Raw genomic sequence first — 14,980 nt, 5'->3', positions numbered from 1 at the left:
GGTACCTCATGAAAATTATGTTAACAAACAGCTGCAATAAACAAATTAACTTAAAAATAAATATCATCACCGACTAAAATATGTAAGACTATTCTGATAATGAATGAACGAATTAATTAATAAAACACTAATGTTACACCTGTCGAAACCAAATCATCTCTGACTGGAGTAATGAATCGATTTGGTTTTCAGTTTACGAAGGTTCATGGTACAGTAATATGAATGGACATGTCAGCATTGACGGTTGATACAAGTTCTTGCTTTTTTTTTCTTTTTACGATCTGGTACGATCTGAAAAGTTGCCACATCTGCCTTTAAGTCCTGAATTCCTCTTTGTGTTTAACGTGTTTATATTTTGCCTCACCCTTTTTGGTACCTTTTTTCTTCCGTATTGGACCTTTGACTGTGCGACCTAATAATGAAAAAAAACATCCACGTATTATTGTAATGATAAAACTAAGTCTACAGGAGAAACATGATGTGAAATGAAATTTACGTAAAACAACTTTGTCAGCTTACCATCAAGTCGTTGCTATCTGTTTGGACTTTGATAACATTAATATTTGATGTGTATGCAAATGTAAATGGTCAAACGAACTGTAAACCGTGTAACACGCGCATATCAATACAACTCTTAACTTAAAATCTGTGATAAAAGCTAAGTAAAGAATATCCTCGCTCCCTACTCCAATAACCGTAAAATATTAGCAATCACGTTATACGAGTTGCCGAATGTGATTCTTGTGGTTTTGTTTTCAAAATTCAATTTTGTACAGACGAAAGTGAATTTTGTTCAACAAAAATGAATTCATATTAACAAAATTTATAACATACTACAAATTTTCAATTTTTGCGTCACAAAAGTCAATTCTGTGATACAAAAGTCCGTTTTGTGTCACAAAAGTCAACAAAATTGAATTTTTCACAAAAAGTCAATTCTGTGATACAAAAGTCCGTTTTGTGTCACAAAAGTCAACAAAATTGAATTTTTCACAAAAAGATCAAGTCCCATTCGAAAAGAGAAAACTATTTTATACAGAAGACCGGACAATTACATATATACAAGCAAAATTATTTCACACAATTTTCACGCGAATTTTACATAATTTTCACATGGAATGAGCAAATAAACTCTGTGACTGAGTTCATGTGAAGTTCGGGTGAATCGAGCCTTCACGTGAAATTCACGTGAATTTTTCACATGAAATTCTTAACTGAATTCCTTGTGAAAATGACGTTAGTTTCACGTGAACTCGATTTACATGAATTTCACCAGAAAAATATTTGACTGTGTACTGTATATTGATTCCAAATATCTCAAAACTAAATATATACATCTTATTTGTTATATCTTAGTCTATTGGAGCTTTTAAAATCTAGTATAAAGTTGTTCACCTGTCGGGAACTTAGTCGGTTCAACAACACTAAATATCCAAATTTAAAAAAATACAGCTGAACCAATGTATGTTGCACATGTTTGTGAAAAAATTGAAATCAAATATATTTGAATGCTTTCTATTTTTGTATGTTTGTTGTTATAAGGCCATTATATACATTGTATGTACGTATCTGCTTAATTTCAACAAGGATTATACCAATAAATTTGTACGTACCCACTCCTCTGTACACCATAGTGACTGCAGCGCCCTCTCTAGTAAGCGACACCATAGGATACAAGGCGAAATTTTTCATAGTTTCGTCCTCCAAGGCAACTCCGAAATATTTCCCATCACTTCCGAACATCAATCTAAAATTGACTAAATCTAAATACATGTAGAATCTGTCTGGAATTTTAGAAAATATTGAGTCAGGAAATTTCCCGACGAGTAGACCGTTCGAGAACACCTTTTTTGATGCTAGGTCAATACCCCAAGAGTAATTTGCCTGTCCGACTAAACTCATGGGTTTCTTTGCATGAAGTTCTGAGTTTTTGGTTCCAATTCCAATTGATGCGTATGGTGCCCGTACTTTAACGGGAAATACTATTTCAAAAACATGTTTTCCAGTGCTGAATCCTTTCGACCAAATAGCACCATCAGTCTCGGAACAACCTGAAAAAGTGCACGTATTTAAAAGCATCATGCAACTCTTAGCTGTTATGTACATTTGCAAATTAAGCTACCAAAAACTAAATATTGTTCTGTGATCAGTGAGTTCTGCAAGTTGGGACACATGTGGTACCCACCTATTGTTCGAATTTTTGTTGATTTTGTAAAAAAGTAGTTTGAATCCTCTTTTTATCATAAATTTCTGTTGAACCATATGCACACTCAGAATCACTATTGTGATTTTCAGACATTTAATTTTAATATCACTTATAGCCTATAAAAAGAGTATATAAATACAATGTATTATTATTATTATGTCACTTTATGCACTACTTAAAAGACATAATTTATTGCTTCAGAACTAAACCATCATTGCATCGTCAGTGCCTACCTTCTCTCAAATAACTTAATCATTCCACCTTCAGTGCCTTTTTATCTCAAAGAACTAAATCATAGCACCGTCAGTGCCTTCATCCTCTCTAAGAACTAAATCATTGCACCGCCAGTGCCTTCATCCTCTCAAAGAACTAAATCATTGCACCGTCAGTGCCTTCCTCCTCTCAAAGAACTAAATTACTTCACCTTCAGAACCTCCCTCCTCTCAATGAACTAAATCGTCGCACCTTCAGTGCCTTCTTCCTCTCAAAGAACTAAATCATTGTACCTTCAAGGTCTCCCCCCTCTAAAAGAATTAAATCACTGCACCTTGTGTGCCTTCCTCCTCTAAAAGAACTAAATCATTGCACCTATAGTGCCTCCCTTCTCTCAATACACTAGAGAGAGATTATGTTTTCGTCTTTATTACAGAGAATAACAAAATATATCCATGAACCTAAAATAAACTTAAATATTTTTTCGGACTTCCGAACCATAACTATTTCGGTGTTTCCAAACTTTATCTTATAGTTTATTTACGTTAAGATATTATTTTTACTCTTTATATCTAGCTTAAAATTACTGTATTAAGAAGCGAACCCTGTAAAAACTTTGAGTCTACTCTATGTTATAAAACAAGATGTTTTTTTCGTATACATGTATCTCGCGTACAAAAGGAGCTTGTACATTTCATGTAGAAAAAGGAACTTACCCTTTCTGTGCCTCACAATAGTATTCAGTGCTATGCTTTTGCATCCTGGTGAAATCCGACCAAACCCGTCTTTGTAGAATTGTGGGTAACATCTTACGGTGTAAATCCATTGTGGGGCCTTATGGGAGTCTAGAAAACACAAGTAGATCTCTAAACGTTCAACCGGTTTTCGTCCAGGCACTTGATGACTGGGGGTTTTAACGGGCTTGACTATCCTTACGGATCTCGCACGACCGCCCCTTACGGGGATTCTGTTAGTAATGCCAGTTAGTAGCAGAGGGTAGCGGAGCCCACCTTCGGGATACCTGACCGAAGAACTCCAAGTATGTCCTACTAGCGACTGGGCTGCTATGTTGACGCTCTGGCCTACTCCAAGACCCTACTTGGGTCCAAGAGCATTTCCCCACTCTAACTATTTGGGAGTACGTCAACGTGTAGTGAGACACTTGATGGTTAGCTATAGAACCTTAAGGAGGTAGACCTAGAGTAAGGGATATGACTCTTGAAATCAGTGACATGTTTATAGATGTATCATTTTCAATTGCACCCAAGCCTTTCATGCTTTCATTTGAAACAGAATGAATCAGTCCAAGTTACTTTGACGCTTCCATGAGATTGGTGTAAAATGTATGGTGAATACAAACGTTCCAATGACTTGTAAGAGGTGTTTCCCTTACCCTAGGTCTACTACCTTAATATAACATTGGATTTAGGCTAAAATCCTTAGACTAAAAATAGCTTAAAATAAAAGATAAATAGTTATTATAAGAGTATTGAGTTAAATATGATTGCGATTCTGAAACGTGAAGTTGACAGGATGGGGTTGTGTTAAGAACTGTTAGACTTACCTGAAATAGAACTGCCATTACCCATCAGAAGCCTTTAACCCATAGTACATTCGTGTAGCAAGTAAATATATCTACAAAAGATACATTTAAGATGGTAAGCCCAAACAATGATATTTCAAGATGTTATATTTGACAAGTTAAACCAACTCTTAGATTAGGATGTTTGGATAAATAAAAACTCCTTTCGGTGTAAAGATATTTTATGCACGTAAGTTAAACCCAAAAGTTGAATTATTGCTTGACAAAGATAAACCGAACTTTAAATAAACATGAAAAAAAACCATGTAAATTTGAATATGCTACATTTACTTTTGTACATACCGTTTCTAATACGTTAAACTTTCTATTTCTCGGGTGTCTTTCAACGAAACCGAATACACAAAATGTGTTCCGATTTAATATCCCACATGATCAATTTCTTTCACAATAACACATAGAAAACCGATTGATTTACAAATACAAAGTAAATACTTCGCAAATACTCGGATAGATAGGTACGAATTGATCTTTTAAACAACCTGTCAATATTTTAAATGTGATTATAAACTACTGTTGACTGAGTCTATAGAATAAAGTGACCTAACAAATTATTGACCCATATTCAAGAAGTTTTAAACAGTCTCGTAACGATCAGTGTTATAATTACTAGCACTTAGCTAAGTCAAAAATACGTGTATTTTGAGAGAGCTTAAAGTACTACGTCGGTATAGGTGCGAGTGAACGTCCCCTAAATTTCTAATGTCTTGAACCCTCCTTCGTGATAACTTTATATACAGTTCAAGAATGATACGTTGTACATGTACCCCAACCATTTGCTTCGAAAAGGAGGAGGGGCGCTAAAGGCTCCGAGTGGCCTAAAAAGCAACTGAAAATTAATTATAATGTGTTGAAAGATTAAATTGTGAATTTGGAGACTTAGTCATTGTAAATTTTAAGACATCTGACAACTTTTGCATTAAATGGACAAAATAATTTCTGAAGTTTACCAAAGTTCAGTATTATTTTGTCAATTTTGTACTTTTGGTAACTTCTTGTTGTCCATACCCTAGAAACAACTTTATATATTTCAGTGAATACATTCTTTATTACATAGTTTATCATATGTGAAAGTACAAAGTTGTTTCTGTGTTGAAATAATTTTGTGGATGTAAATATGTCCGAAAAAAAAAAACAAATAAAACAAAAACAAACAAAAAATAAATAAGAAGAGCTTTTTAGAATCCTCGGGATTTCCCGTTTAATAGTGCCTTCAAAATCAGTAAAGTTAAATTCTGATTGACTGATCATAAAGATCATCAGAACAGGAAGTAGAATGGAGTTAGATCCTATATGCAGCGATTGAGTGGAACAATCGATGGGTCTAATTCTAACTAGATTGATAAGGTTCTAGTCGTATGTACAAATTATAAAAAAAAGTAAAAAAAATAATCCGAAAAGTCATGTGTTTTTCCTTCGTGCTAATTATAAAGTTATCGCAAAGTCCTTTAAACAGATGCTCTGATAGACTTCCACGCCCTGAAATGACCATCTGGGTCACGATGGCCTGCAGTTGACAATACAATACCTATGGAAAGAAACAAATTCAACAGTTAACATAAAATCATTTCATTCGGTTTAATCTTTAAATTGATAGGGATAAGTATTTAAAAAAAACATAATAAAATTTCAGTTAACAATTACATGTAAGCCTGAGTTGAAGCCAGCTCTACTTCAAAGTACAGAATTTCAAGAAAGCACAAAGAAGTTCAATGTGATAGCATATTTTAATATACGTTTAAAAAAAATAGTTATTTCATGTTTCCACATTCGTTGACATTAGGCCATCCTTAGTCTACTTCACAAATTTGCCAATTAAGCCATTACCTTTGCCTTTGTACACCATAGTGATGACTGCATTTTCCTCAGTGGCTGAAATCATTGGATATACTGTATATCTGCGCATACCCTCGTCGTATAATGCTGGTCCGAAGTACTGATTCTGACTTCCGAACATAATTTTTCCTTTGTCCATATCTAGATACATATAAAAAGCATCGGGTAATTCGGATTTTCTCGGGTATGGGCGAGATGGTCGACCGTTGACATACGCCCGTTTGGTCGACAAATCTATGCCCCAAGAAACCGCAGCTTTACCGACGAGGGTTGTTGGTTGATTATTATCAAGTTCGGAATATTTTGTGCCCACACCAATCGATGAACGTTTGCCTCTCATTGATCTAGGGAATATTATTTCAAAAGCATGCTTGCCGGAGTTGAATCCTTCAATCCACTTGGCTCCATCAGTCTGCTTTCTACCTAAGAAGATTTTAATAGGGCATCTCAGTATAACAAGACTACTTAGCACTGTATAAATAGAGTACTTTGTAGTGGACAGGTCTGGACGGTCTGTGAATTTGGAACCCTCTTCCACAATTTGTCTTTAAATTTTGTTAATTATAGGGCAGAATTGAGAAAATGATAGCCTTGAACCGCCCCTTTTAAATTTCTGGATGGTACCTTTCTTCCTCACCATAAATAACTTGTCATGACCCTTTTCAGCATGAGTATTGTACGAATATTATATGTATAAACTGTAATAGCTTTTGTCTAAAAGAGCAAGTTATTTGTATTAAAATTCATCTTTCATGTATGTACGAACGTGGGACCTACATGTATGTAATTTCAAATTTACAGTAGATAATTGTACAAAGGTTTTATGTTTTAAGTTTTAAGGGAAAAAATGTTTCAGAGTGTGTGTTGGTGTGTGTGTGAACATAAATTATCACAGTATCATTGATACGTGACTTCCATGTACATATGTGAAGTAAAGCTATCCAACATACGGGTTATTATAGCCTGATCACATGTAACTTTCTCAAAGTCTTCATTTTAAGTGGTAGGGTTTCATTGTGTTTCGTTTTCAGTTTCCATTTTCTGATTACCTTTCCTCTTCCTGATAATAGTGTTTGCCGTAACAGTTCTGAATCCATAAGACATAGCACCAAACCCATCTCTATTTGTCTTAAGGTGTGGTCTCAGTGTATGGATCCATCCTGGTGCTTTTATCTGTGGTCCTAATCAAAATTAACTAAATGGATATAAATGTCATTTTCATTCAATTTAATTATTTATAAAGGGTCCTATCACTTGCACTTATATTGCATCTCAATGAAAAGTTGTTCAACAAATACTTTAAAAATAATTCTTTATCTACTAGAAATGTCTGTAAAGTTTGTAAAATCCACCGCCAACACAAAAATGTTCCGTATCTTCATTATAACTTAAAACTCGTGGATCGTTATTCAACGTGTCATAGTTCTAACGTTACAGAAATCAAGGATTTTTGGCACAGTGGGATGCAAATATAGGCTTATACTGAAAAGAAAATAATGGAATATTCTTTGACGACTAACTGGTTCGTAAATAGGGTGTATAAAAGTACCTGAAAATCATGATGGACCCTCCCATCCAATGGACTAGCCGGATCATGATGGACCCTCCCAAACAATGACTAGCCGGATCATGATGGACCCTCCTATCCAATGAATGGACTAGCCGGATCATGATGGACCCTCCCACCCAATGGACTAGCCAGATCATGATGGACCCTCCCATCCAATGGACTAGCCAGATCATGATGGACCCTCCCATACAATTGACTAGCCGGATCGTGAAGCCCTCCCGACACACTTCAAATAAATAGTTTTCCGTTGAAGATTTTTTGAAAATTTGTTTACATTGACAACGTAATCTACGTTAGGATATAGTACCGGTTTGTTGGGTTTACACCATTCGTATCTTTAAATAGTTAAGGTTCACCAATTGTTTTGAACTACACAAGCTCATCCACATCCAGAAACGTACTATTTAAAAGAATTCTGTCAATTCCTTTTGACGTTGAAATTTTCTCTGTGTTCATTTTGATATTTTACACATGTCCAGGTAAAACTGGAGCTAGGGATGCAGCTAGCGTAAAAGGAAAATCGAAAAAAAAAACCAAATATTAGAAGTTCCATGATGAAAATTAATTGGTGTATTGAAAACCAAACTTTGAGCGAACAGTCCATACATCATTGTGAGATCTCGAGCTATAACCCCAGATTTCATTATCTTCCCTTTATTAGTAATAAACAATTCCATAAATGCATATGTGAATGTATAACTTGTTAAATATAAACAGATATTCGCAACTATAATTACCCGAACTGGCTCCATTTCCCATTTATATTTAGGTCATCTTCTGAACTATTTTTTCTGGAAAAGATGTATGTGTAATTAAATTCATAAACTAATTTAATTGAAATAACACATTTTGACGTTTGTGCTATTATAATTCATATTCATTCATTCATTCAGTTAATATGCATTTCTTTTATATACACTTTGTACAAAAATCGAAACTTACTGAAAATATGCTCCTTCGGTTCTTTCTAAATTAATGAGTCTACACTAACAGAAGTCAATATAATTTCAAGGCGACAATTAAAAACATTAAAACAATAATTTCTGGTTGAGGGTAAACCGTGAAATTTAAAAACTTTAACAATTAGATCACTCTTGTGCGACAAATTTCTCTCTGATCAACAATTACATGTAAGAGTAATCAAGGAACCTTCTTCTAAACGTTATTAAGAAACTGTCATGGCACCAGAGGTATCGTGCCATGTGTGACCGGAGATGGACGACAAAACCAACGAATAGCAGCACACTATTTAATTGTCCGATGGTTTATTTTGTTGTTACAAGTAATATCATCATTACATTTGGTCGGTTTCCGTGTTCGTCTGATATCAAACGCTTGCATCGATATGTACCCATTCATACAAGTTGGTTGAAAATAAAAGTTAACAAAATTACCGAACTTAATAATGCAATGGCAATACAAAAGCAAAAAAAAACTGGAAAGTTGGAAACAACCGCAATAGTCCTGATTCCAGTGAAAATGACGGTGGGTTAAAACAGATTTTAAAAGTCGTTAAATATTCCGCTTACATTACGCGTAATTATTTTCAGTATATTTCAAGACAAATCGGCAACGTAAAATTGCCACATATGTGTGTGTGTGTGTGTGTGTGTGTACGACCGGGTAAACCAAGGGATTTAGGGCATACATACACTGTACCAAAATATCATTGCTCTTTCCCAAATAGACATATGAAGGTTTGTTTTCTTACGCTTCAAATGCTTTCAAGACGTCTTATTATTAATTTTAATTTTAAGCTTGCTAACTTTATGTCTCACATTCGGTTTTCATGATTGAAACTGCATGTGACCTGATATATCTCAGTGATTTATTAACCGTTATTTTTTACCATGGCACACAAATAAGCTTAAATCGTTCATTCAAAGTAGCAACTTTTGATGTAAAGACGTTCCGATATTTTGTTTTGATGTCAATAAATGTTCGTAGCGGATTTGTCCGTGACAAAACTTTGTACACTACATAATACAAGTGTTCATTGGCTTCTGTTAAAAGTTCGTTTTGTCTCTTTAGCAAAAGCGGGCGAACAAAAATTTGACCTTCGTGTAAATCGCAGCCCTACTCAGGAAATCAAAATGTCCGTGTTCATTTAGGGACAAATTTAGGTGCGTCTGCATTCCTCCGTAAATGGCTGGTTATAATACGTTTATACATTAGAAAAAGGGCAATGAGCATTATGATTGTAAGCATCTTACAAGTATAAAACACACGATTCTTACTCTTCGACCTACACCTCTCTAATTTTTAATTGTGTGCCTTATTTAACGAGGTTTTGTTTTATTTTGTCTGTGTTTTATTCGGATTTCAAATGACAAATCATAGTATATCGTTCTTTTAATTTTGATTCCGATACTTTTGATCTTTGTAACTCGAATAATTCAGCGCCTCTATCGGTCAAAGTCTTCTCTCTTAATGGAGCAATCGGAGATCGGCGGAATATTAACGACTGGTATTATTCGGGTTAGATCATTCCCCCTTTTTGAAATACCGAGAAATTAGGAAAAGGTCAGACATGTTCCGATAGTTTCTATTTTTTTAGTTACCTCTAGAATTATCTTCCTTTAAAATGCAGACTTCCGGTCGATATCCAACATGGAGGAAAGCGACAACTCCTCCCCATCGTCTCCTGAATTATTGTCATATTCTGCGGATGAAGAACCACTAGAACTGGCAAAGAAATCGGGAAAGGTCTAAAAATTTAAAATGTTCTCACATGCCCTTATGCAAGAAGCGAGGTAATGTTAAAAATCGAATGAACTCAAAACTAATGTTTCAGAATAAATTATACTCGGCGTCACATAAAATGATAAATAAGATACTGTTAAAATTTGAATAAAAATATTTTCTACGACTTTATTGACACCTACCGTCGTTTAAATTGTCTTAAATGACTTGCTCATTTGTTTAGCCAAATGGCTTCTCCCTAAACATTGAATCGTTAAATTCTGGTGAGATTTTAATTCTCGGTCCCAATATTTACATTGTCAAAAGTCGGTCATGTTTACAGTGATCGGGTTGCTAGGAGATGTTGTTTACGTTTAAATGGTTTGTCCAAAAACCGAAGAACGCAGAATGCATTTCGGCGCTAATTCGGATATCTTGGATTTATTCTACCCGAACATCGTACAACTATCTTCAGATTAAATAAAAGTGAGACAACTCTAGCGGTAAGTCACGACAGTTTAAAAAATAGAGCTTCAAATCGAAAATGTGCTGTATGTGACGTCGAGTATAGTAAAATGATTTGGAAGACAAATTTATGAATACTTAATATTCTCCATACCAGTATACAGCCTCGATTTTTAACATTGCAAAATTTGACTGAGAGAAGTACCAAGTGATTTATGTGGTTCTAACACCACATTCAGTCTGTAATGATGCATTGAGTCTATCATTATAGTGTAATCCCTTTTGCACTTGCAGAATGAAAATTTGAAAATAAAATTTGCAATATTGATAACGGATTCAGTGGGTAGCAAAATAAGGAAACAGCTCGGAACACTTAATCTGAAAAGTGGTTAATATGGGGTAGGCAATGCCTAAATTGGGAAGCACCCTGAGCTTTACTATATATGTATCGTCTGTGCGAGACTCGTAAAAATAACAATGGACATTACAAAGAGGGGGGGGTGACTAGGATGAAAATTTTTGCTTCGCAACGCAAGTGCAATATTTTTATTTATATTTAACCAGCAAGCAAAATCAATATTTCTACTTGAAAATATGTCTTGATAATTAATGGGGGAGTTTTTTTCAATAAATGAATAACTTGAACAATTTTTTCCCCAAGATTCCAACCCCATACCCCCCTTTCCCCTCGCTCTCAAAATGGTCAATAACTTTATAGCACTTCGCAATGTTTTACATCTCTAGCAACATCCATTGTAGTTTTGGCCTGTCAGATCAATCTGTACAGATACTGGAAATATTACAGTTCTCAACGGATGGTGGGAATATTTTACGCATATCATGTGACATAAACAAAATTCAGACGACAGCTGCAAATTCCAAACAAGAAGATGATTACCTTTCCTATCTTAGAAAAGCTATGCTTCGATTTTGATAAAATATTCAGAGTTATGTTTTTTTTTTTCCGAGGTGGGTTAGGTTCTTGACAACAGCAACAGTGGAACAGCTGAGATACACGTACGTACATCCATGTGGTTTTTCCTGAAGTTTTTACAAACATAACATTCACTTCTTTAAATGAGTAAAAAAATTAGAAAAGACTTGAAAACTATCAGAAAAGATGAATCTATTTTTACTGAAACGTAATCTTAACCTATATTTTTTTATTTGTTTGACCGAAGGAAATGATGAATTTTCTCCATAAGGATAGTCACTTTTTGTTACTTCCAGGACATTACTTTTTTTTCATAGTATATTGGGGAACCTTAAGGGAAATTTAGATTGTACACGTAATAATGGTAGAGCGCACACCGCTTCGCGGCACTCGCTATTATTAATGATGCACTGTTGCTGTTCGATAGACGACTTTCACAGTTGCCATTTAAATTGAATCGGGTCACTGCTGGTTGATGGTTTCAAGTTGAAAGTCTAGTAAACTTTATTTAAAGTCTATATATATCAAACAATGAACATACATGTAAGCTCTGTAGAGCTTCTAACATAAATAAAAAACAAGATATACACATTAACTTAAATCAACATGACATACAAATTATAAATAACATGCAAGTAATCAAACACATAAAAAAGCAATGCAGACTAAATTTAAAAGCAGATGTTACTAAGCAGCTAAAAGCATTAAAATTAAGATGCCTGCAAGATTAAAATTATAAATTGAAAGATTTTAAGGAGATGATGTTGCATCTGTCAGTTGGGTAAGCCAAACTATTGGCAAAAGGAACAAGAACATCCCTTCCCCTCCCACTTATTTATCAAACTTTTAAATGGATCAAAGTCCTTGTCCCCTCATGGTTCATGCTAAACAAAGAAAGGATATCAGATTTGAAGGCTACAAGAACAGTTATAATTATGTGGAAATATGTCTCTGAACATACATGTTAAAATATTTGAAATGCTTCTCTAATATATGTATTATTTAAAAATTCTTTTCTAGTTTGTAGTGATCTATTCAAGTATTTGTTCCCTTGGCTCCCATTCTAAAGTCATTGATCTGACAACTGTTGACCCTAGTTGACCTTGAAATACATGTAAATGAAAATTTTTTTTCCAGTTTTGAAGTGAATGGGAGAGCTTTCTATACCAGTTAGCTACAGGTGTAATCCCTTTTGGGATAATTAGGTCTATTGCACACACAGATAAAACATACAAAGATACATGTGTAGTTAACACTAATTCCTATGGTGTTAAGGCATTTCAGAAATCCCAAATGGATAAAATACCACCAGCCAATTTAGCGTTTCACTTACATAGACATGTAATCCATATAATTTAGTCCAAGTAATTATGCCGTCTTTGGAAGCTGATTTTTTATTTTGCTTAGCCACTCGGAGTCTCCAGTTTGATTTACAAATCATGAAGTGGTTAAATATTCAGCAATGAGATATTGTTAGTTATTAATGTATACAAGGTACTTGAAACATATCAGTTTCCATTGTAATTTTATGTTACTGTACACAGAAAAACCTATTACAATGGATGGAAATAACTGTATCAGAACCAGAGAAGAGGACGGTAACATCAATGAAAGTCCAGGATACATTCTATGTTTATCTTATAGAGACTAGGTATGGCATACACTTATTAAATTTAGTCTTTATTAATCAAAATCCGTAAAATATGATTTTATTGAATATTCATATTCATAGCATTCCTTCAGTAGGTAAGTCTAGGTGATGTTACGGTGATATAAAATGTTTTATCGAGATATGTATGATACAAGATGTTCTTCGATCAGAATGAATGAAATACAGGAAATTCAGTGTGAGATTTTACTCCAAATAATAGAATGTATCAAAAACAATACTAAAATGTGATGTTTAGGCACCTTTCTCACTATTTAAATATTTCTTTTAATATAAATCAATAAAATTTCTAATTTATGTGTATATCTTTATTGCTGTTAAAATTAAGGTTCAATGATTGATTAATAGCATGAATAGATGAACAAAACCTGCTTTTCACTAGTCTTACATTCACATTTAGACTTTTTTTAAAATGCTTAAACACATTATTCTGAGTCAACCAGTTGTCATACTACATTATTTTCTACATGCCACAGGCCTGGCGGGAAAGCAGTTACTTCTAATTTCAAAATCTTTGGTATGATTTGGCTAGGTATTGAACCCACAATCAATCTCACTTGAAGTGAACACAGCATCTTAGCCCTTTTTAAATTGTAGATAAACTTACCTGGTATACATGTAATAAACAGTTAAGTGTAGGAACAACTGTGTTTTGATAATTGCATACATGTACATCAATATTGCTATTTCATGCTATTATTGTAAAATGAAATGAGTGTACATAACTGTCTCAATAAGATACAAATAGTTCGTTATACACATACTGTGTACATATCATTTATCAGCCGTTTGATATTTTTTCAATATGATTTGGAGTGAACTACTGATAATGGCACGGACTTCTTCTCTAATAGTTCTAATACCCAAAAAAATAAGATAATGAAAATGTAGATGTTTAAATAAAGGTTATTTGAGTAAAGGTCGTAACAGAATTAGTTACTTACAGTCATAAATCAGGAATGCTAAATTTAAATAGTGCCGACTTGCAAAATCAAGGAATTATGGAAAAATGAAATAAGCCACTATGTTTTGGGCTTCATACAGGAATTTCATAGTGAAAAGGTGGGGTAAACCAGGTTTTATGGCTAACCAAACCTACTGATTCCATAATAGCATAATAGATTCTTTGTACATTTGCATAGTGCACTTAGGAGTCATAAATGCTTCAAACAAAAAATAAGCTTATTTTAGACATGTCTGATTAAAAACAAAACTTTAACTACATAAACATTGGCTCAGGTCAGATTTTACTGATACAAATCTTGATTAACATGTAGAATTACAGACAATGCATTGACAACCAAAGGAGATGGTACCACATCTTTATGGAGGAGATATAATGAATTTGAGCTGTTAAGAAATTATTTGGAATGTTTGTATCCTGCTTTAGTTATCCCTCCATTGCCTGAGAAAAAGGTAAGAGTTCATAGCAGTGTTTTCACTTGAATATAAAACCTTATGGACAGTCCAGAAATTTTCCATGATTACTAGTGAAATTATTGATTTTGTTACTTTTTTCACTGGGGATTATTTTTAGATACAGGTGGTTAATAGAATTCTGCTATTTCAATAAAAGCCAACTGTTAAGATAAGGGAACAAAGGGTAGTGCTGTGTTATATAATACAGTCAAAATTGTCTTATGTGACCTTCCAAGGGAGAGCAAAATCATGGTTATATAAGATAAGGGATCTTTTATATACATGTATAATTTATATAGAATGTACTACATAAGAATATTTTAATCATAGTCCAGGGATTCTAATCTACTTTAATAGTGGATGGACTTTTCATAGTCAATGGTTCA

General features: G+C 34.0%; 2 protein-coding genes across 6 annotated transcripts in view; one reads left to right on the top strand and one right to left on the bottom strand.

The window, feature by feature from the left end:
- The window catches only part of LOC148611167 (sorting nexin-4-like), a 28,391-nt gene that overhangs the window by 1,091 nt on the left and 12,320 nt on the right, over nucleotides 1-14,980 (top strand). For 2 of the 4 annotated variants that reach the window (XM_088591399.1, XM_088591397.1), the window contains exons 1-3: nucleotides 10,019-10,131; nucleotides 13,051-13,157; nucleotides 14,453-14,591. In XM_088591399.1, coding sequence (XP_088447525.1) covers nucleotides 10,036-10,131; nucleotides 13,051-13,157; nucleotides 14,453-14,591 — 342 coding nt within the window. In that variant the 5' untranslated portion in view covers nucleotides 10,019-10,035. Of the gene's footprint in view, nucleotides 1-10,018; nucleotides 10,179-13,050; nucleotides 13,158-14,452; nucleotides 14,592-14,980 lie in introns of those variants that run through there. The other 2 variants (XM_088591400.1, XM_088591401.1) reach the window with 2 other exon arrangements.
- On the bottom strand, nucleotides 5,048-10,008 carry LOC148611168 (SPRY domain-containing SOCS box protein 4-like). Of its 2 annotated transcripts, none has more exons than XM_088591404.1 (5): nucleotides 9,797-10,008; nucleotides 8,163-8,216; nucleotides 6,905-7,036; nucleotides 5,847-6,278; nucleotides 5,048-5,547 (listed from the first exon to the last, which is right to left on the bottom strand). In XM_088591404.1, the coding sequence occupies exons 2-5, from the start codon at nucleotides 8,182-8,184 to the stop codon at nucleotides 5,468-5,470; spliced, it is 666 nt and encodes a 221-aa protein (XP_088447530.1). In that variant the 5' UTR covers nucleotides 8,185-8,216; nucleotides 9,797-10,008; the 3' UTR covers nucleotides 5,048-5,467. The 2 variants fall into 2 exon arrangements, with proteins under 2 accessions (XP_088447530.1, XP_088447528.1); XM_088591402.1 differs by lacking the exon at nucleotides 9,797-10,008 and adding an exon at nucleotides 8,368-8,478.

This window comes from Perna viridis, chromosome 7 (genome assembly GCF_037379345.1).
Source record: "Perna viridis isolate PV_CMFRI_1.1 ecotype Kerala chromosome 7, ASM3737934v1, whole genome shotgun sequence".
NCBI classification, from domain to species: domain Eukaryota; kingdom Metazoa; phylum Mollusca; class Bivalvia; order Mytilida; family Mytilidae; genus Perna; species Perna viridis.
This window is presented reverse-complemented; position numbering and strand designations above follow the sequence as displayed.